The sequence below is a fragment of the Lutjanus erythropterus genome, chromosome 6, assembly GCF_056507025.1.
Source record: "Lutjanus erythropterus isolate fLutEry1 chromosome 6, fLutEry1.hap2, whole genome shotgun sequence".
In the NCBI taxonomy this organism is placed as follows: Eukaryota; Metazoa; Chordata; class Actinopteri; order Lutjaniformes; family Lutjanidae; genus Lutjanus; species Lutjanus erythropterus.
The window spans coordinates 2,277,480-2,300,211 of NC_139322.1; the positions used below are offsets into that span (position 1 = coordinate 2,277,480).

At 39.7% G+C, this 22,732-nt stretch overlaps 1 protein-coding gene across 1 annotated transcript; it reads left to right on the top strand.

Annotated features, from left to right (window-relative positions):
- The first annotated feature begins 1,228 nt into the window (after positions 1 to 1,228).
- LOC146324603 (uncharacterized) lies at positions 1,229 to 20,600 on the top strand. Its single transcript, XM_084720187.1, is given in 26 exon segments — positions 1,229 to 1,363; positions 1,889 to 2,029; positions 2,310 to 2,455; positions 2,801 to 2,951; positions 4,552 to 6,056; positions 6,720 to 6,887; positions 7,332 to 7,430; positions 8,735 to 8,975; positions 9,101 to 9,163; positions 9,518 to 9,645; positions 10,866 to 11,003; positions 11,426 to 11,533; positions 11,949 to 12,102; positions 12,895 to 13,362; positions 14,101 to 14,145; positions 14,469 to 14,548; positions 15,625 to 15,737; positions 15,861 to 16,044; positions 16,340 to 16,424; positions 16,723 to 16,868; positions 17,071 to 17,161; positions 18,575 to 18,723; positions 19,072 to 19,157; positions 19,392 to 19,461; positions 19,609 to 19,730; positions 20,372 to 20,600. Coding segments are annotated over 25 exon segments (4,893 nt in total). The 5' UTR covers positions 1,229 to 1,363; positions 1,889 to 1,905.
- Positions 20,601 to 22,732: the final 2,132 nt, after the last annotated feature.

The following is a 22,732-nucleotide window of genomic DNA, read 5'->3' on the forward strand; positions in this document are numbered from 1 at the left end:
GCTGTCAAAGCTAGCACATGGTTAGGGCACGTTAACATGCGTGTCTATTGTTTATGTGTTATTGTTTGAACCACATCTGGCATGGCTTCCTCTAGTAAAACGTCCCATCATGGCTTCTCTCTAATGAAACTTCAAGAAGGAAGGAAGGAAGAGGCATTTACATCAACATCAACAACAAACTCGGGAAAGATCCCGAGTCCGGCGACATAAACACACATGACGTCACATCATTACGGCAGCGTAGACACAGAGTTCCCTCTCAATTAAATGAATGAATCGTGCTGTAACAACCTTGTAGTTGCTATTTCCATTCAGTTGTGAACATGCGGTAGCCTCGTCCTTCCGTCTCTTTTAACGTTTGCCATAATCTGTAGATGCTTATGAAGTTCAGAGACTTCCCATACAAACGTCGGTTTAATGTAGCATGCAGTGGGACGCATTTAGATTGGAAGTCGGGAATACCGACTCGGAACTACCGACTTACGACTTGCAATGGATTGTCTGAAGTGCGTTCTTTCATTTTTCAGACTATTTTTTTTTTTTTTTTTTTTTAAAAAGGTCATAAAGTTTTATTGTGCGTATTGTGTGTTTTCAATAGAACTGACAACAAGCAGGGCATTGGACGCTCAATTGTGATGTAATGACTAGTCCCTCGTTTTTAGTTTCCGTGTGGAAACAACTTCCGTGGTCAAGAATTTATGTGGACTGATTCTCTTGATTCTATTGGTTAGGGTGATACTTGCTCTAATCTGATTGGTGTAGACGCAGTAACGTGGGCACGTACGGTTGCGTTCACGCCCGTACGGCGCGGTAAAAAACGACCACTGCAAAATAAAGTTCATTATTACTAAAACTAATTTGGAAACAGTTCACAGTTGTTCAGAGTTGTTCAGTTGTTTTCTACTTGAAGATCGTTGCTGTGTTGGTAAACAGTCTATTGTCAAATACAAATGATTAGTAGAAGTTGCTGTTAGCTAAAATTAATTAATTGGATGTTTAATTTTACTTCTAAGCCCATTCTTAACGTCAGATAAACTTAAATTAGCAGGTTGTTGACTAAAGGGAGGAAAATATATTGGAGAACATCGCCAATCCCGAGGTCCTTGGTAGTGGCTTGCTTTTCATCTGTTGAAGCCGAGGTGAACGGCACTTTGACACGACTTGAATGCAGCATTTTAGCGGGAAAAGCTCCAGCAGTGAGCTGTGATGTGTAGGAGAGTGTAAACAGTCCATACAGCACACCTCGAGCTGGTTCCTGACAATTAAGAGCATAGTTTATTGTGACTGTATCATGCATTTAGTAAAGTTACTTGTCTGCTGAACGAAAAATAGTTAAGGAAGGTTTTGAACATGTTTTTGAAATGTAAGTACAGCTGTCGGTTGTAGGACTGTGACCTGGCAACTTGGATACCTTTAAAAGAAAACTTAAAATACACCTGTTTAGTCTGGATTTTATCTAGTGTGGTTGATTTTTACTTGCACTTTACTGTTACGTGTATCTCCTAGTTTTAATTTATTCATTCAGTGTTTTTATTTAAACTCATGCCATTTAAGCTCCTTTTATGTTAAATTCTTGGAGTTGCATTTGAGATGTGCTATATAAATAACAATTGATTGACTGGTTATGGCTAATTATGATTTCACCACTGTTCAGAAGCCATACCAAAAGCCCAGAAAGTTTTTTAAATGCACAGTGTAATTTAAAATACTATCCCCATGTTTCCTGTGTGTTCACTCCATATCATGAAATATCAGGAAACACAATTATGTTACTGTGACACATTCAGCAATGTGAATTCTAAGTCAAACTTGTTGCTTTGTTTAGAAATGAATCGGTTTTTATGTTTCTGGCTCTTGTGTGAAGATTCATTTGCATGTTTCTGTGCAGGTCCATCCCTTTAGGAGATGGCAAAGAATCTGGCAGTGAATGTATCTGTGACTTCAGGGAAAGCAAACCGCTATGAGCTGCTGGCTTGGCTCAATGAAACTTTACAGACAAGCTTCACCAAGCTGGAGCAGGTGTGCACAGGTAGGCTAACATTTATGTATGTTTTTAATGTGCAAATGAAACCTTAACAAACAATCATGAATCATGGGCTGAGCTTTTGTGCTCTTGTTTAGCATCACCTGGCTGCAGATCATAGATCAAGCGTATTCAGCTAGAAGCCCGGGGGCCGGATGCCACCCTTTGGAATTTTTCAATTTTTTTGTGTGGGTCATATCTCACAGTTATTTTGAACAGGTCTGCTTGTCACTAGTCCCTTTTCGTGATTACTTTTGTGAGTGTGTGTGTTTATATGAATATCCAGGTGCAGCCTATTGCCAGCTGATGGACTACTTGTTTCCTGGGTCCCTGGACCTTTCTAGGGTCCGGTTCCAAAGCAGTAACATGGTGGACACCATCCACAACTATGGTTTACTGCAGACTGCATTCAGAAAAGTCGGAGTGGTCCGAGTGAGTACTTCTACAAAAGTGGCGAACAACCATTAAATCATATTGAAAATTTGCTCAGATTGTTTCAGACAGATGCTAGCTAATCCCTGATATGCTGGAATTGCTGTATGTGCTGGCCATTAAGTACCAAGACATTACTGAATAGAAATGATATTTTTGAGGTAGATCAGAAACAGTTGCTCCAGATGGCTCACCTGAGAGCTTTTGCATGTTTTGGTGAAGATGTTTTCTGATTTATGTCAGTATTTAAGAGGCTGATTTGTTCTTTTCAGACAAGCAGATAGCAATTTGCCTTAAACATTAACATCTTTTCTTTACTGAAACCCGCCTCTCTCCTCTCTTTAGTTCATCCCTACTGAGGCTTTGATTAAGAAGAACGCTCTTGTAGCTCTGACCTTCCTGCAGTGGTTTCAGCTGTTCTTTGACAAGAACGACAAAGGCAGGGATTACCATCCCTTGAAGGCCAGAGGTGGACACAGTATGATTCCTGACTCAGGTAAGAGCAGTGTGTGTCGGTGGATAAATCCCACAGATATCTTACATGGCAAAGTTTTCCTATTTTTCAGACATACATAGCACTAAGACTGTTACGTTGGGACCGCAACATTTGATTTAGGCGTGATTCTCAGAAATACGGAACCTTGTTCTCACATGATAGGAGCTCTAACCTTCCTGTCGTTTCCAAATTTATTTATAGAGCACATTTAAAAACAAGACAGTTGATGCTAGTGGTAGCAGCAGTAGTCTGCTCCTTTTGCAGGTTACTGTCCACATGTGCTGAACGTGGTTATGTTTTGAGCTAAACTGTGATGGCAAGATAGTAAGCAGAGGAAAAATGAGGAGAATGAAAGTGATTGCTTCCAAACATTTTCAGTCGTGGGTCTGAACTGCTTCTATTCCGAATAGAGGTGCAGATCAGGAGGAGAATGTTTCAAGCTATTTTGTTGAAAATAAAATGGATGACAGTGAACAGAGCGCAAATGATAGTGGTTCCTGAAGAGGCACCCCAAACGGCACAAAACAGTAAGGTAGTATTTGAAGAGCTCATTATATTCTGAGGTGGTACGAGGTGTAAACCTGTAGCACAGGAAGGAGGGGCTGTTGCCTGCCCAGGTTAGTGGCAACTGGCAGTTAGTGGTGTTGTACATTAATAAAATATTAATAAATAGTTTAACTGATTAATATTTCTGGTGCAGATTTGTGAAGGCAGTATCATTTAATAACACGTTGATCAATTATGCTCATCCCTTCAGCAAGATAAGCATTTCATCATGTTTGAATCAACATCCAAATGGCTTTTATGCAGAAGAATCAACAACAATCTCAGTAGAAGATTTTTTTCCTTGTCAGATCAGTTTATTAAATGATTTTACTTGTGTCCTTTCAGTGCGGGGTCAAAGAGATCAAAAAATAAATAAATATTAAAAAAATCACACCCTCTGTCACACCAGGCACCAAATATTTTGCAACCTTCTGTATGTCTGAATGACAAAAAGCCTGTACTTTAAAGCGAGACAGTTCACAGTTCTCTTCCAATTCAAAAATTCATATTTTTCCTCTGAGTTGTAGTACTGTTTATCCATCTAGATGCTTTTTGGTGCAAGTTGCAGAGTTTTGGAGATGCCAGCCAAAGAGATGTCTGCCTTCTTTCCAGTATAATGGGACTAGATAGTACTCATCTTTGTCTTCTCACCAAAGAAATCTGCTGTTAAAACTACTGCAACTATTTTTTTCTGCTATAAAGAAAGTAGTTCTTACATGAAATGTTCACAACAAGGATTCTCTTGAGCTCACAGGTCATGATTTCTGTGAGGAGACACTGCTGTTGAGTTTCTCAAATGTATTTTGTGTTCACTTTTGTTTTTTAGTCCCATTATATTTGAGATAAGGCAGACATCTCTATGGTTGATATCTCCAAAACTCTGCAACTTACACCAAAAAAAATAGATGGATAAATAGCACCATAGTTCAGAGTAAGAAATATGTTTTTTAATTTTGGAGAGAACCGTCCCTTAAACATATATACGAAGCCAGTGATACTATGTGTTCTATGTCTGCAAAGCACTTATTTCATTGTCTTTTCACTCTCATTATAGATGGTCAGTCTCATCAGAAAGTGGAGATTATTGTGAGGATGGGTGACAAAACAGTGGAAGAACCAAGAAAAGAAAAACCCAGGGAGAATTTGAAAAGGAATTCAGATGTGATTGTGTTAGTATCTGACGAGGATGATGATGCTGTGGATGTGATGATGGAGCAGAAACCAGAGCAAATGGAGACAGAAGTGAAAGAAGCGTGTATGCAGGAACAGCAGATGATGGAGGTGGAGAGTGTAGAAGCCACAGCGGAGAAGGGAAATCAGGAGAAAAGTTTCTACAGGAGTGATACTCTGTTGTCCTTTATCAGAAAATACCGTGGTAACGATGCAGACACAAACTCCAATACAAGTACAGATGCTTCAGTTCCTCGCATCTTGAGTCCAACACACCCCAAAGACATCATTCAGACCTGCTACCGCACGCCGTACTGCCTCTACCTGTATGTGGGCATTAACCTGGGTGGAGGACAGACCACGAGCGTCATCCTAATTGGCTACCTCGACCAGAGCTCAGGGGTCAGTGTGGTGAGGCTGCTGCACACTCTGCAGATGAGTATTGACACTGATTCACAGAGCTCGGCAGACATGGACACCGACCACAGTGCGGATTCTGATGGTTGTCTTCTGATTGAGACACTTAAGAAATTTTCCCTTCCCTTGTCCAACCTGGCTGTGTTCTACTGTGATGCTCCACACCCAGTGAGCAAGGTGTTTGTGTCCCAGCTCCAGATCTTCAACCCGAGGATAGTATCACTCTGTGGCCTCCCTGGGATCGCAGGAAGAGCCTGCCAGGCTGGACTCTGTGCTTCCTTTGGGGGTGTGGTTGACCTGATTAGAGACATCCACTATCACTTCTCAATCCGTCCTCCCAACAGTGTCTGTCTGAAAGGGCTAATTGCTGATGCAGAGTCTTTTAACCCATCCCATCCTGTCTCTGCGCAGTGTTCACTTGTCATCAGCACTGTGCAGAAGATGGTCAGCAGCTGGAAGGATTTGGTGGAGTATTTTAAGTCACTGAAGCGAGGAGAGGCTCCTGCCCGGATCGGAACCCAGCTGATGGATTACAAAGTCAAGCTGTCCTTCCTGTTCCTCTCCCACGCTTTAGAGCCCCTCCAAGCGGTCCAAGACTTGCAGCAGAACGGCACGGCGGACGTGGCTGCGGAGCTTCAGCTGACCTCCGTGCTGGCTCACACCTACACAGCCAGTCTCCTCCGTCCCTCTGTCGCCGACCGCTTTCTGAGGACGTGGGATGTGAATATCCTCCACAATGAGAAAGACCTGCGCCCTGCAGCAGAGGTGTCCCTAGGTCCTCATGCCAGAGACTTCATGTTGTCCACCCGTGTGAAGGATATGGGGCAACAGCAGAGGATGCACTTCCTGAATGATGCGGTAGCGTTCTATAAAGCAGCACTGCAGAGTTTAGTGGAGTGTATTCCAGAGCATCTGGGAGACATGGCCCTGAGGAACATCAGCGATATCCTGAAACATCCTGAAAATGTCTATGTAAGAAGATTTATTTCTGATATACTAAGTGAGACTTAAAGCAATAGTTCATATATATTTTTCTTCTTACTTGGAGTGTTATTTGTCCATGTAAAACTTTTGTTGGTGTCAGTTGAAGAGTTTTGGATATATAAGCTGTAGAGATGTTTGCCTTCTCTCCAGTGTAATGGAACTAGATGTCACTCAGCTTGAAGCACTCAAAGCACCAAAAACAAAATGGAGAAAAGCTCAACCGCAGTGTCTCTTTCCAAAACTAGTAATACACAAGATCAGCAGAATTGATGTGACCAGTTTGATGTAAAAACTACTTACTTTCTGAAGTCAAATCTATCTGAACTATTTCTACAATCTGGGAAATCTGCATCTCCGCTTTTTGGTGGAGAGAGGATGAGAAGATCGACCCCACTGTTGTATCTGTCCATTAAACATAACTGCACAGCCAGCAGCTTGTTAGCTTAGCCTAGCACAAATCAGTAACTTTCTGGTAACTGCGTCAAGCTAAGAAATAGCAAATAACCCCATCCTCACCCCCTGACTTGTGCTGGTCGTGTTGTACGTAATAATAATTCTAAAATGAGTTTCCGATGTTATTCTACACTTAATCTGATGTCTGTATCAATCTGTATATTCCACTTACCTGTGATATCTGTGTTTTCCTGTCAGTGTCATTCACTTCCGAGACCTGCGCCATCAGATCTGGGAGTTCAGCTGGGTCTGTGTAACTCTGGGTCTCCAGAAGTTCAACAACTGGAATACGAATACTTCAGTGTCATTAAAACAATAAAGAAGGAAGAGATGAGTGGAACAGGAAAAGGTCGTTGCTGGGCGAAGGTAACCCAACCACACGATGATTCAAGGTCATACAGTAGGAAAATTTTTTTGTCTGCTCAATTTCTAGTACAAATTATCATTATAACGATGTACTATATAATTACATTTAATAATTTATAGAAATGAACCTACTTTATATGTTGTCGGTATGTTTTCAGAGGCAAACCCAGTTCATGCAGATGAAGTGCTAGTTCAGTAGCTATTTTTTTGAAACATTGCTATTGAATGTCAGATGTCACTACAGGAGTTTCCCGTGTTGTGTTGTCTGTGCAGATGTTGCCTGGCATCAGACCGTACTCTATTCTGCGTAGATTCCTTCTCACCCTCCTGGCCCTGCCGAGTTCATGCAGATGAAGTGCTAGTTCAGTAGCTATTTTTTTGAAACATTGCTATTGAATGTCAGATGTCACTACAGGAGTTTCCCGTGTTGTGTTGTCTGTGCAGATGTTGCCTGGCATCAGACCGTACTCTATTCTGCGTAGATTCCTTCTCACCCTCCTGGCCCTGCCGAGCTCTGTGAGCAGGACGCAGGTGTTCGCTAAGGTGAGTGTTGAAAGGTTGGTCCAAGGTTGACCTAGTTGCTTGGATGATATCGCATGAAGATCCTCACTATTTTTAAGATATAAATTTCAGATACTGTGCAAACTAGGTTACAGATACATAAAATAAAATATTTATTTGTAGGTTGTAGAAGTCGATTGCATCTGGCATCAAATACCCTCAACATGTTGATTTGTTGGTGAGCCAGTTGAATCCCACCACAAGTGGATTAAAAGTTTATTGCTATGAGACCTTTTTTGTATAAAAGGTAATGTGATGAGACGCTCTACCTGCAGCATGTTACTGGCTGTGAGCAGCTCTGTGACTCAGGAGTCCTCTGGACTCACAAACTAAAGAGCTACTTTTAGAGCTAGAATATTTTGTGGACAACTGTCAGGCCAATAACTTAGGAGTCCTAAAATTAACACTTATTTTGAGGGGTTTGTGAAGAGTATGTGTGTGTAATTCTTATTTAAAGGATAGTTGAGAGCATTTCACCAACTTTAGAGATGGACACAGCCTCGTGATTACAGAGAGCATTACAAGTCTGCAACATATAAACTATATGGCATAGCACTGTTCCCTTTTCATTATTCTCTTTATTGAGGAATATCCATCCTAGAGACTATTTTACATTCTGAATTAGGGATGTATTGCCTAGTAACAATGAAGGGCATTGAGTTGGGAGACAATCCTGTAAGTAATCTAATTTCTAAAGAAATAATATAGAAAAAAATGGTTAGGAGACCAGGCAACCTTTTCCTTAGACAGCAGAGGACAGAAAAAACAGGTATATTCATTTGTTTACTTGTGACTTCCGTACATGAGAAACCTATTTAGGAGAAAAAGAAGGCATGCTTTTATTTTTTAGACCATAACATCGTCGATCTATCATTTCATAAACAAAGTGAGAAAGTAATTTTTCCCTTATTTCATCAACAATATCAGTGCATAGTTCTATTGTGGTGGAGTTAGGATGCAGCCGGCCCCTAGTAATGGCTTTCTTACCAACACATATCAGAACAGGAAATAAATATCAATTGAATAAGAAAATAAGTGTTAAACTGCAACGGTATTCTTATATACCTCCCAATATTTTGAGCATCTCTGACCATAAATGTCTTACCACTTTGCCAAATATGTTCCAGTAATTGACATTCTGGCTCTCACACTGTCTTTAGCACTTGGAATCATCTCCTGTTAAGTGTGATTTCTGCTTCAGGGTCATAAAGAAATCTAATCTTGTGACACTTCCATCCAAATTCTCTCCCACTTCCACTGAAACTTGGTATTTGCTCCTGTCTAAGGTGTTCAACAACAGCAAGGAAACCTCCGAAGCCTCACTGAAACCAGGCAGGTGGGCAGGAAGACCCCGCGTACGCAGGAGAGTACCTGTCCAGGCAGGTTATGACGGCATTAAGAAAGAAGAGGACGATGAAGAGACTTCAACGGAGGATAGTGACAGTTACACAACAATGCCCAGTCTGCAGATTGCCATCAAACGTAACAGCAGTGCTGAGGACTCCGACTACACAGACAATTCCTCAGGTAAGACTGCCAGTTACCAGCTGCTTCATCATAAATTTGACTGATGAATAAATACATTGAGATGCCATTTCTGAATGTTGTTGTTGATAATGACCATAACAATAACATGTGTTCTGTTTTATCAGATGTGGTTGATGTCACTGAAAAGTCCAAAATGTTTCCGGCCGACAGAAAAATAAAGACAGAAAGTAAGAAATGTGCAATATTTCTTGTAACAGAGTGAGAAAAGGGCTATTTTTATAAGGAGATTAGTTTACATTTATTGCAGGCTCACAGTGGTGTGAACAGTTCATGGCTCCTCTTCTTTAAATGCATCTCTCAAAGGGAGAGAGCTGCATTAAATGAAGTACTGCAAATGTAATGCTTTAGCTCTGAATTTTGTAAATTACACATTGTCTTAACTAATTTGTGAAAAGTATGAGCAACATGGTGAAGTGTCCGGGTCTTCACACTACAGTGAGTCGAGTCTTTATATGTGTAGGAAGAAATATTCAGAATTTATCCTGCAGTAGATTCAGTAGCTCATTGCCATTGTTTTGCAGATGAAACACCTCAACGTGCAGAGGTTGTGTACGTTTTGGATGATGAGGACGATGACGATGACAATGATGAAGATGACGAAGACGACATGGTTTCAACACGGACACCACCCAAATTGGAACCGCTGCTGGTAAAATCTGCTTTGGGGTTTTTCACATTAGCTTAGTGTTATAAATGGTAATTTACTGTATTTACTATATAAATCATGTTTTTAACATAATGTTTTATTTTCAGCTTTGCCAGCTAGAGAATGTTTACAGTAGGTATTTATGTTTAAAGACGCATGATTTTATGATTTTTAATCAAATCAAAGCTACATTTGACTCTAAAAGAACTGATTTTTTGTCTGATTGATATTTGGTTTTGTGTCAGCCAACACATGAGTTAAGTGTTATCTGTTATCTTTTTGAATTGTTAGATGTTCTCAAACACTGTGTTTGGCTTGGATGGTATCTACTTTTCATGTCCTCTTGAAATTTTACCAGGGTGTATAAAAAAACTTGTGCAAAACGTCCCAATTCGACTGTACTGCGCTGCAGATGGTACTTCTTCAATGTAGGTGGAGAGTTGGAAAACAACACACAGCTGAGAAGCTGCAGCTTTTATTCACTGATAAATTCAGACCTAAACTGTACATTTACTGTCAGACAGACAACTTCAACATCTGCTCACCTTTTCCTCCACTCAGTGCACATTCAGTGTCACTCACTCCGTTACGCTCGCTCAACCAAAGTTACACACTCACTACACTGTTACTCTGACTAATCAGTGGTCTGCAGTATTTGCCGGCTCACCTTTATCATCAGGACTACCCCTAAAATACTCCAGGTTTTTCAGCTCAGTTGCAGTATCTTGTCTTGTTAATATAAAATTTGTTTTCCTTAAAAGTTTTTTTAATGAAATAAAAATCAGCCATGATCTAAGCATCTGCAAAAAACTGTATCACTTGTCCTTGTCAGTGCTTGAATTATGTACAACTGCAAAACAGAAACAATGCAGCAGTCAGTAGCAGTTTCATCAAAAAATAAAATAAAATAGTTAACCAGGGAATATTACAGTAGGTATTGTCTCAGTTCTGTGTGGTATTGAGACATTTTTTATCGTGATATCACAATATTCAATATATTATTGAATCCCTGCTGTTGAGATTTCTTAATACCCCGGTATACTGTTATATATCTATACTGCTCAAGCCTACACTTTGTTTTTACATTATTCAAGTTATACTCATTGGCACAGTGATACAGTGCTTTAATTACAAGTTCAAACAGAAAGGAAGTTTTCAAAAAGTTGTTTCTGTGTACAATGTTGGAAACTAAGTGTCTATGTGTTTGTGTGTATGATGCACAGGGTGAGGAGGGGGAGCTGGTCTGGGGTAAAGTGCAGGGCTTCTCTCCCTGGCCAGCCATCATCGTACCCTGGAAGGGAGGGAATCAACCTAAAAAGAAGAGGACAGTTGATTGGTACGGACAGAGCATGTCCTCTCAGGTGAGTCAGATGTCATACTGAAAGATGATTCACGGAGGCAGTTTTTGCTTTATAGCACATACACGTGTACATAAATGCTTCATATGTCAAGTGACAGTACTGTTTTTTGCCACTGCTTGTACTGGATTTGTACCCTTTTTCTCTACGTGACTCCACAAACTGTTACAATATCAACTTAATATGAAGGTCTGAACCAATGTTAAAAATATGCCCAGCAAGATTTTTACGTTTTTTTAATCCGTAAAACCTGTCAGGTCAGGTTTACAGATCAAAAACAATTTCTTGAGCCACTTTTTAATGATTTATTGTGTTGCTTGTTGGACTCCCACATTTTACATCAGTGTTTTTTTTTTGCCTGATAAGTCACTGATATATATTATCTCTTTATAGTCCCTGTACCGATTTCTTGACTCTGATTCCAGATCAGCATGGAGGCTCTAAAACCATTCACTAACTTCGCTCAGAACTTCTGTAGCAACTCCTTTGCCATCCTTGACACCTACAGAGAAGCCATGTTCTTGTCCCTGCAGGTTTGTGTGTATTTTCTGATTTAAATAAAAAGGACTTAAAAGAAAAGTGGGTGTTGTGATAACTAGGGTTGTTCCAATACTGATACCAGTATCGGAAAATGCTTCAGATACAGCATAAAATGCTGCTATTGCCAAGTACTAGGGCCCATGTACCAATCTGATATCACATCATTTATTAGCTCCAAAACAGGACCCTGCTTCTTTCCAGCACCATAGGCATATACAGCTGTTAAAAAAGAACAGAACACCTCTCGTGTTAACTGTGCAGACAACATACCTGTCTGTGGGATCAAATTTACAGATTCACAGAATCTGTACAGATTCTGATCAGATCAGATTCAAACCAGGATGCAGAAAGTGTGTATGTGATGCATATTCGTCCTCCTGCTGACACGTGTTCATTCATTTCTGTCAGGAGGCAGCTGTACGTTGTGATAAGCAGTTTTCTGCATGTCTCGAGGACAGAGACGACCTGCTGAAACAGATGTTGGACTGGGCCTGTGGAGGATTTAAACCCACTGGTCCAGACGGATTCAAACCACTGGCTGCGCCACCAGTTGCTATAGAAGGTAGGAACATCTGATTGAGAGCTTGAATAGATTCACTCATTACTTTCAGACTGACCTGGGAAACATAATTTTGATTAAAGATATTATGGAGTTTTCAGGGACTAACTGAACCATGGAGCTTTGTGCATTTTTCTCAACCCAGAGTTGAAAATGCTAACAGTCATTTAATCATCATTAATTTTGTTTTATTCTCATTTTCTTTTTTCCCTTTTTTTTGCTCCCTTTTTTGTCATTTTAAGTTTTCAACAAATGGCTCCATCAGACAAAACAATGTCAAATACGGTGTAATGGCTTCCATTTGTAGACGACTGAGCAAATATCTATTCATACTTTTTTATTTGGACATTTTTTAGCAGCAATAAATGATTGATCGTGAACATTCTTACTCCAAATATGTAGCTGCTGCAGTGTTTATTGTTAGTTTTTTGTTGTTTTTTTTGTTCATATGTCATGGTTTTCATTACCCTGTTTGTGATCAAATGACCTTATGGCAAGAAAAATTCAGGTGAAACGTTTGGATATCATTTTAAATTGTACTCCGTACTCAGTACTGCTATATGCCCAAAAACGTCTGCTTAATTTTAGTAACTAGAGTATTTGTAATTAGTTACTTCCACCCCTGCTCAACATTCAGCTCATGCTCACTTAGTTTTTAAACACAACACTACATAGAAAAAGAGTTCACACATGAGCTAACAGCTTAGAGAAAAGTTGCTGTTTTGTATTTACTGTAGTGACTTTTCTGTTGTCTAATATATCAGATGATCACATGCATGATTGTCCTCTCTTCAGGTGTCACTGAAACCAACAAAAAACCAAAGGTGAAGAAAAGCCTCTTCCAGAAAGCCGCCTCACCTCCTCGCTCTGCCACCTCTTCCTCCCCGATGAGCAGCAAGAGCAGTGTAACAAATGACGTGGCCAACTCCAAGAGCAAACTGTCACGCCGCTCCACAGAGAAGAAAAGAGCCAAAGGAAGATGGGCAGCAGAGACGGGGAAACGGGGAAAGGGAGGATGTGAGGGAGAGAAAGAAGACTCGGGAGGAGGATCTGAGAAGGGGAAAGCAGGGTGGGGACGAGGGAAGGGTAAGGGAGGGTGGAAAGGAGGGAAGGTTCTGAAGAAGAAAAGCAGCCTGATGGATGGATTCGGTAATGATGCATCACCAGACTTTGTGCTGAACAAGAAGAAGTCCTTCACCAAAACTTACAATAAAATCAACCAGGTGTCCAGCGTTTATACGCAGCCGGACCAAAAACTCAGAGGTATCAACACAAGTTCATCATTAAAATGTATGAATTTGAATTATGTGCAAACAAGAGAATAAACTGAGCAGTGAAACATTTTCAAATGACTAAGAAACACACAAAGGGACCGTTGACACCAAAATAGAAAATACATATTTTTTTCTCTCACCTGTAGTGCTGTTTATCCAGGGATGTCTGCCTTCTCTCCAATATAATGGGACTAAATGTCACTAAGTTTGTGGTGGTTAAAGCACCAAAAAAAAAAAAAAATTCAAAACAAGTCTCTTTTTCAGAAATCACAACCCAGATACTCAAGATTATCCACAGACCTTGTATAGTATAAAGTTTTGCAAAAAAAAAAAACACTGGTTCTGAGGTTTTGTTTTTTTTTTAACATTAATTTGTGAGTTAAACTTAATATGGTCTGTGAGGCCTAAATATTCACGTTGTAGCCACACATAAAAAGGCTATGTTTAGACCAGCTGGTGTGACTGGTCCTGCAGAGCTCTTAATGCATCAACCTTTTGATATTCCAGTGAGCAGTCAGCCACTTAAAGCAACAGATTTAATTGTAAGCTTGGAATTTGTACAAAGTAAACTGTTCCACTTAAAATATGCTGTGACAAGTTGGAAAGAATTAACCACACGAATATTGAACTTAATTTGTACAACACCACTCCTATGTTTAAATGCAACTCAAATTGCTTTACACAAAATTTCCAAGAAAATCAGAGTAATTGGTGTCTTTCCTTGCAGAGGAGACCATCCGGAAGATCATGGACACGCAGCTGGACATTGAAGGTGAAGGTTTATTGTTGTATGCTACTTTAATTCTAAATTTGTTTCCATTTTACGCATAAATATTTAACAAAAATTATCAAAATGATCATTCTCCATTTACCACAACGAAATCAGTCCCTCACATCAAATCAGTCAGCGCTGTAAGAACTGCTGATACTCGAGTGAATCTCTTATTTACCTTAAGTTTAAGTACTTCACATTTGTTTATATAAAACATAATCCGCATACTGGGCTGTGTAACTATAGTTTTGTCTGTATAGATAACTTGACTCACTCGTTTGTTCCTCACTTGCTTCTCTTCTGTCTCTGTATCGTGTCTACAGGCTTCTGTTTGTGTTGTGGAACTGAAAAAGTTGAAATATTCCACCCTCTCTTTAAAGGAAGTCTCTGCTTAAAGTGTAAAGTAAGAAATCATTCACTTCTCTTTATGTTACAGCCAGCAGTGACCTTCAGTTAGAGTTCCTTACTGCACTGTGAATGTGTGTTAAATGTGTCAAACTGAGAACTTAAAGTAATAACAGGATAGTTTGAGTTTGTTTGTTTGTATGTGTGTGGTTGTATAAGGTACGCTGTCAGTGTTATACCTTCAATCGATGGAGGTCGATTCGCCCTCAGTTTGAAGGAGCAGGATTTATTTTGGACACCAAAAAGACAAATATCAATTTAGGTGTACATCATATTTAGAATATTTTTACCACTTTATCTTGCCATCAGGCAGACTTTTCTGACAGGAAAGTATTTTTTAGCTGTTATTAAATGACAACAAAGACAAAAGTCATTTGTTATGTTTAATCTAGGGCTGCAATATAGTGACATGTCCTTAAATATCTTGTTTTGTCAGTCTAAAACACAAAGATATTCAGTGTAATATGGTAATAAATGTAGAAAAACAGAAATCTCCACATGCGAGAGCCTGAAAACAACACATTCTGCCATTTTGCTTGAAAAAAATCACAAACGATCAAGCAACTATCAAAATATTTTAATAGATTAATTCCCTCTCAGGCAAACAAGCAATCCGTATTGTTTGTCCCTGGGTAGTTTGGATTCATCACAGTCACACAATAACACAAACAAACAAACAAACAAACAAGGCAGCAGTAGACCAACAACTCCTGTGTTCCATGAGGTAAAATGACTGATTTGTCAAAGCAGTGTGGTTGGATTGGAGAGAGCGATATTTGACTTGTATAACAGTGGTTTCCCATCAGAAAAGACTCACAGCAAGATAAAGCAGTGAAAATATTCAAAATATAGCACATGCTTGAACTGATGATGAATCTTTTAGGTGTCTAAAATATGTCACAGCAGAACTTCACTTAACTTCCATGCTGGTGCTTGTCTCTGTCTTCAAACGGGGGACATGTTGACCACCATCTACTGTAGATCATACACTCACTCTGGATACCTCATACAACCCCACTTCAAAAAATCCCAACTATTCCTTTTGAATGCTGTATTTCTTCCTTCTTCCCGTAGAATAACTTCACAGAAACTCTGTTTCGTTATGATGAAGATGGATATCAGTCCTACTGTACCATCTGCTGCTATGGACTGGAGGTCTTACTGTGTGGCAACGATAGCTGCTGCAGGTTCGTCTCTTCATCTCCCTCTATATGTTCTAATCTAGCTAGCTTTTTAAAAAAAAAGGCAACGGGCATTTTCGTTCTTCCTTACATTGTCTTTCTCTATTCCATCGTCCTCTACGTTTGCAGATCTTATTGTCAGGACTGTCTGAACATCCTCGTCGGTGCGGGGACGTTTGAATCGCTGAAGCTGTTGGACCCGTGGATCTGCTACTTGTGTCAACCTCATCGACCCCACGGAGCTCTGATTCCCAGAGAGGACTGGAGCATCCGTGTGCAGGAATTATTCGCCAACAACAGCGCCATGGAGTTTGTGAGTCATCAACAGATTTTAATTATTTCTACAATTGTGCAAACTCATCTGCTCTCTGAACACCTTCAGATATTTTCAGTGGTTTACAATTTTTAAAATATTACATACGTACTCTGGGGCTGCAGAGTACAATTATATGTATCTGTCAGTTATTGTATTGATTAATCGATTTGTCTATAGAATATCAGAAAATAGTGATCTTGTAATCTAGTCTTGTAAACACAAACTTATGTCAAATTAAATCTCCTTTTTTCCATAAATAAAGAATCAGTTACTACATTGTTTTACCTTGCAGGAGCCGCACCGTGTTTATGCGTCCATCCCTGCCAACATGCGCAGACCAATTAGAGTTCTCTCCCTGTTCGATGGCATCGCAACAGGTGAGTACACAGACATTGGCCTCATTTCCCAATAATTAATAATTAAGTAACTCTGCATATTGAATCATAATATACATTTTTAATCAGAAAGCTTAAGTGTGGTAAACAAAATTACTGTATAATGTGAAAACAAAGCTAGAGGCTGACATTAACTCATTAAACTCATATTAAACTTAAAAGGAAAATGATTTCTGTAAGTTTCATGAATATGGGCATTATCTATTGTGAGCCTGTCATTAGCTGTCTGCAGCTCACAGCCAGTCTGTGTGTCTCTGTGTCTCTCTGTCTGTGTTTTCAGGCCACCTGGTGCTGAAGGAGCTCGGCTTCAAGGTAGAGAAATATGTTGCCTCAGAGGTCTGTGAGGATTCGATCGCTGTGGCGGCCGTCAACCACGATGAGAAAATCATCCATGTTGGTGACGCCCGCTTCATCACAGAGAAACACGTATGTTCACACACTTGTTTTTATTTTTCTCTGTTTTCACATCCCCTTAATCAAAGTCCTTCCTCTTCCCTCGTACCGTATTTCTCTGTGTTTGAAAATGTTGCTTTGGCTGACGGTGGCATCTGACTTTTTTATTTGAATCCCTTGAGTTTTTCATTCTGTTGTTGTCTTGACGTCCCCTTGTTCTTCTTCGATCGTGCAGCTTGAGCAGTGGGGTCCGTTTGATTTGCTGATCGGTGGCAGCCCCTGTAATGACCTCTCCATCGTCAACCCATTCAGAAAAGGCCTCTATGGTACGTTACTCTGTTGTATGCATGTCAGCTTTCAAGAAATTGAGATGTTCAAGATGTTTGTCACACCAGTAAAATAAAAACTTAAGATAATGAAATAAAATGTAGAAAATGGAATATATGATAATTAAATAATAATGTAAGGAGACAAAAGCAGTAAAAAGTTTGCATACAGTTTCTGTAGAAAATTGCGCCGGGGTCGGATTAGACTTGTGAGTCCTGTTACAGGCTGGACAGGCTGTTTGTGTGCATGTAATGTGTCCTTTATGACTTCTGGCCTCGGGGCCACACAGGTTCTGTTGGGTTTTTCTGACTATAGCAGTGGTGTGGTTAACCCAGTGTTTCACCGTCCTGGTCCTCAGGGCCCACTGCCCTGCATGTTTTCCTTAACTACTAGTTGAAAATGCTAACAATCATTCACAGTAAGATAGAAGTTACATGTTTTTCTTCATTTTGTTCCCTCTTTATCTCATTTTAATTTAAAAAAAAAAGGAAACTCAGTCATTATTTACTCACCCTCATGCTGATTGAAGGTCAGGTTTAGTTTTTTAGTTCACAAAACCCTGCTGGAGTTTTACAGGAAAACTGTGTTGCAGAATCTCTCAAACAACGAGAGTGAATGGTGACGGAAAACCAACAGAAAATACCTCCATACTGCTTGTCCGGCGTGTGCCAAGTTGACTCGAAAGACGCCATTCACACCTGAATCTTCACTGTAGATCTTAAGCTGGTGGCCACATTCACATGCGTGTACACACTGTCTGAACTGGGTGCATTTGGTGTGCGAGCACAAGTGAATGGCATGTGGCCAGCATGTTTAGGAGACTCGTATTACACTAGACAAGCAGTATGGAGGTATTTTATGTTTTTTGTTTGTTTTTTTCAGTTGGAAAACTTGTCACCATTCTCTTCCATTGTTAAGGGGATTCTGCAACACTGTGAGGGTGAGCAGATAACGAGTAAATTTTCATTTTTGGGTAAACTATCCTTTCCTTATTCATTATTATTCTTATAAAAGCCTCAAACCAGACAAAACAATTACTGCCATTTCTGGTCTACATTATAATATAATTATAGATTCCATTTGTTGACTGAGCGATTACTTAGTTGATCATATAAAAGGACCAAAAATAAGATGATCTTAAATTGCAGAGTTATTATATGAGAGATGAGATGAGATTACAGTAAAGAATATTTGTGGCCTCAGGCCACTGTGATGCTTCAATTCTAGTGATGATTTTATTGTTTCATCTCTGCTGTAATTCACTCTTCACTGTTGTTTGCTATATTATTGTATGTTGTTTCTTCCTTTCTCTTTTCTTTTTTTTGTCAAACATCTTTGAGTATTTTGAAAAGCGCTATATACGTTTAATGAATTATTATTATTATTATTTTTATTACTCTTCTCTCCACCAGAGGGCACTGGCAGGCTGTTCTTTGAGTTCTACCGCATCCTTCAGCTGCTGAAGCCCAAAGAAGGAGACCCCAGGCCGTTCTTCTGGTTGTTTGAGAATGTCGTCTTTATGAACACACACGACAAAGTGAACATCTGCCGCTTCCTCGAGGTTTGCTGCATCCACTTTTTTTTAGTTTCTGGTCTGATCCTTTTATCTTGACTGCTCTTACTTTCATTTCTACACCTGGTCTATTATAGATCGATATTATATTATAACATGGCTTTGTTAAATGCTTGATTCTAATTGGTCAGTTACAGCATTCTAATGTCTGTTTTTCCTGTATGATGGGTGGTTGCTATGGATACAGACTCTTGAGGAACAAATAATCATTTTAAAATCCATTAATCATTTATAAATTGATATTTTTTTTTTACACTATTTTAAATACTTCTAAGTATTTTTCTTCTTCTCTGTTTATGTATTTGTACTTATTTCTGTTGTCTGATTTGTTAACAGTGCAACCCGGTGCTGGTGGATGCAGTCAGAGTTAGCCCTGCCCACAGAGCTCGGTACTTCTGGGGAAACATCCCAGGGATGAGCAGGTAAGACCCTCAACAATTTATGAATTATTAGAGTTTCTCAAAACAAATGCTTTCAGCGTGCATTCTTGACTGTATTTGGTGGTTTGCACATACTTTCTTCTTGCTTTGATGTGTTGTCTTCTGCTCTTTTACTTCCCTTGTTCATGTTTCTTCATCTTGTAAAGGACTTTGGCAACTTCTTCTTTTTCTTAATATTATATGAACAAAGTTTTTCTGCTGCCTCTCACCCTTCAGGCCCATTATAGCCTCCCAGAGTGACAAGCTGTGTCTCCAGGACTGTTTAGAGATCGGCAGAGAAGCCAGGGTCAGTGACTGAACCTGAAGCTTTAATTTCATGTGCATGATTTTGTTTTATTTGCAGGTTTTGTAATTAATATTTTTTTTTTTCAAAATAACGATTATAATCTTTAAAGTACAAATAATCACTGCTGTATTGTTGTTTGTGTTTCAGGTCACTAAGGTGAGGACGATCACCACCAACTCAAACTCTCTGAAGCAGGGCAAAAATATCTCTCTGCTGCCCGTCCTCTACAACGGCAAAGAGGACAACCTCTGGATCACTGAACTGGAAAAGTAGGCATTATGATACTTGAAATGTAACCATTATAATGTGAAATATAGTTTTACTTGTCATGTTACTTTTTAAAGTGATAATTCCCTGAATCTCAAAGTTGAAGTGACAAGATGAATATGTGCTGTATTTTACTTTTAAGTGCAATCATTGATTCAAGAACGACTGGTTTAAAAGCTGTTGTCATCACACAGCTTGTGACTTGGGGCATTTTCAGTCATGTTATTGGGAAACTCGGCATGCTTGTCATCATAGGAATTTGGTATTTTCAGCCCTAATAGGAATAGATAAATTATAATATAATGATATTTGTTATCTGCGATGTCTGCTGCCTTCCCTTCGACACAGCTCAGCTCGCTCACCGGACCAGCTCTGTCTATTTGCCCGTCTCAGACAGCCTTCAGCAGTGTTGTGCAAGTTCACACTTAAAAGAACTAGCTCAAAGTTCAGTTTGCACAGATTAAAATCAGCTTTGAATATGTCCCAGAGCTTAAGGTGATGTCCAAACAGCATTCAAAAACCTGAAGAAATTCTGTTTTCTGTCATAAAATAAACCATATATTTACATATAAGAAGCTGAGAGCCAGAGAGTATTAACACACAGCTCACACACACCTGTGCCTTCTCCCTTCTTGTCCACCAGAATCTTTGGTTTCCCCAAACATTACACTGATGTGAGGAACATGAACCGGCAGCAGAGGCAGAAGGTCCTGGGAAAGGCCTGGAGCGTTCCCGTCATCCGTCACCTCTTCGCTCCCCTGAAGGATTATTTTGCCTGTGAGGAGCTGCCGCCTATGACCAACTCCAACTCCTCCACGTCCTCCACCAGCCCACCCTCCCCTGCCTCCCCGTAACTGCAGCGGCTGAGATAGGGGAGGTTCTGTTTTCTATTGTGTACTGTGTTACTGTGGGTTCGTTCCTCCGCTGTAAGAACTAGGTGGAGCATAAATGGTCCATGCAGTACTATGACTTAAACAAAGTCTGCTCACAGACACTGAATCACTGCCGCAGGGACGTTTTGTCCAGTGTGTGCTCAGGACTCTTGCATCATATCACACATGCAGTTTCTGTGCACAGCCAATCCAGTTTTTGTTTTTTCCACTTGAACGTCTCCACCTACTAGAGATAAAAGACCAGTCCTTCCTTTTTTCCTCCAAATGATCAGGGACTGTCAAAGGTCCTGTGAACCTGAAACACATTTCAGCTTAAAACACTGTTAAAAAGCAGGAACAGAGTGCCCAGACAGGTAATATATTATTTCCCTTTTTACACCTTCTTCTTGTTAATTCTGTGCATGAAACTTGTGCAGGAGCAGAGATTTGTCAAAGGTCAAAATTAATGGTGCTGTATGCTGATGATTTTTTATCAAATTCAGGTTATTTCCTCAAGGGCTGTGGAGTCAATAACCATCTAAGCCATGTGTTTATATTGCTGGCATTTAAAGATACAGTTCAGATTATCTGAAGTTGATACTTATAGTCAGTGAAGCCAGACAAACTCCTAAAGCTCCAATATGCCAAGTTGTCTTGAAATATGTCATTTACACCATGTTTTTAGCCTGAATCTTCACTGTAGATCCTTTGCTTGGAGCCACATTCGGGTGCACGTACACACCATCTGAACTGGGTGTGTGTGGTGCTACGTGTGCACACACAAGTGAATGGCGTGTCAGGGCTTTAGGAGACTTGGATTACACCAGATGAGCAGTATGCGGGTATTTTATGGTTATTTTTTGTTTGGAAACTGATCACTGTTTGCTTCAGTTGTCCGAGAAAATCTGCAACAGACTTTTCCTGTAAAACTCCAGCAGTGTTTGTGGACTTAAAATCTAAACCCAACCTTCAATCGGCATGAAGGTGAATAGATAATTACTGAATTTTAATTTTTGGGTGATGTGCCCCTTTAAGTGTATGCTATATTTAGAGTATTTTCACGTCTTTACTTTGCTGTCAGGCAGCCTTTTCCAACTGGAGACTGTTGTATGACTGATGTATGGTGGTTTCCCATCAGAAAAATCTGACAGCAACGTAAAGCTGTGAAAATATTCTAAATGGAACATGCACTTAAACTGATAGTAGTTTTTTTTTTGGTGGCTAAAATATGGTTTGCTGCTGACCCTGTCCTCATACAACCTCATACAACCTCATACAACCTCAATACAACCCAGCTTCAAAAAAACCTCAACTATCCCTTTAACATGAATATTAATATTTACATATTCTAAGGTCATACATGCATCTACATATGGCATATGACCTTGAGATTTTTAAATAAAAAATAATGATCACATGGTGGTCAAACACCACTGCTACATTGCTACAAAATATATGAAATGTTTGTCTCGCTGCGTTACTGTGGTATTTGAATGTTGTTTCCAGGAGAAAACAATATCAGTATTTTTAATCAGTTTTTAACTTCATCCCTTAGTAATATCTTTGTATATTTTGCCACTTTTTAAAAGTTGGGAAACAGAAAATAATCAAGTATAATCTGAATTTTGTGTGTTAGGAGGATGTTGTGTGTGTGTGTGTGTGTGTGTGTGTGCGCGCTCGCATTGCCACTTTTACACCAACAACACTGTGATGGACACAAAGGGCCTCAAGAGTCTTTGACCTCGTTTACACCTAATATTAAAATGTGATCTCTGTCCAGATTAGATATCCAGATTGTTGTACAGATTACAAACACGGTTCAAGATTCCAGATGTGGTCAGAGAGATCATCAAGCAGTTACACACCTGCAGTAATGTCCAGATACAGATCACATTTTAATACCTGGTGTAATTGGAGCATTTACACTGATGTGCTGCTATAATAACAAAGCCATACAGATGCTTGCAGTTAACTGCTGCTTTATGATCATCTGTATCATGTTTTACTTGTGAATTTTGTCACATAAAACCTCTGATTTTATCTTTGTAAGGTCTCCACAGACGGAGACAGACATCTCCACAGCCGTTATCTCAAAAGCTTTTTTTTACTTTGGGGTGAACTGTCCCAACTTA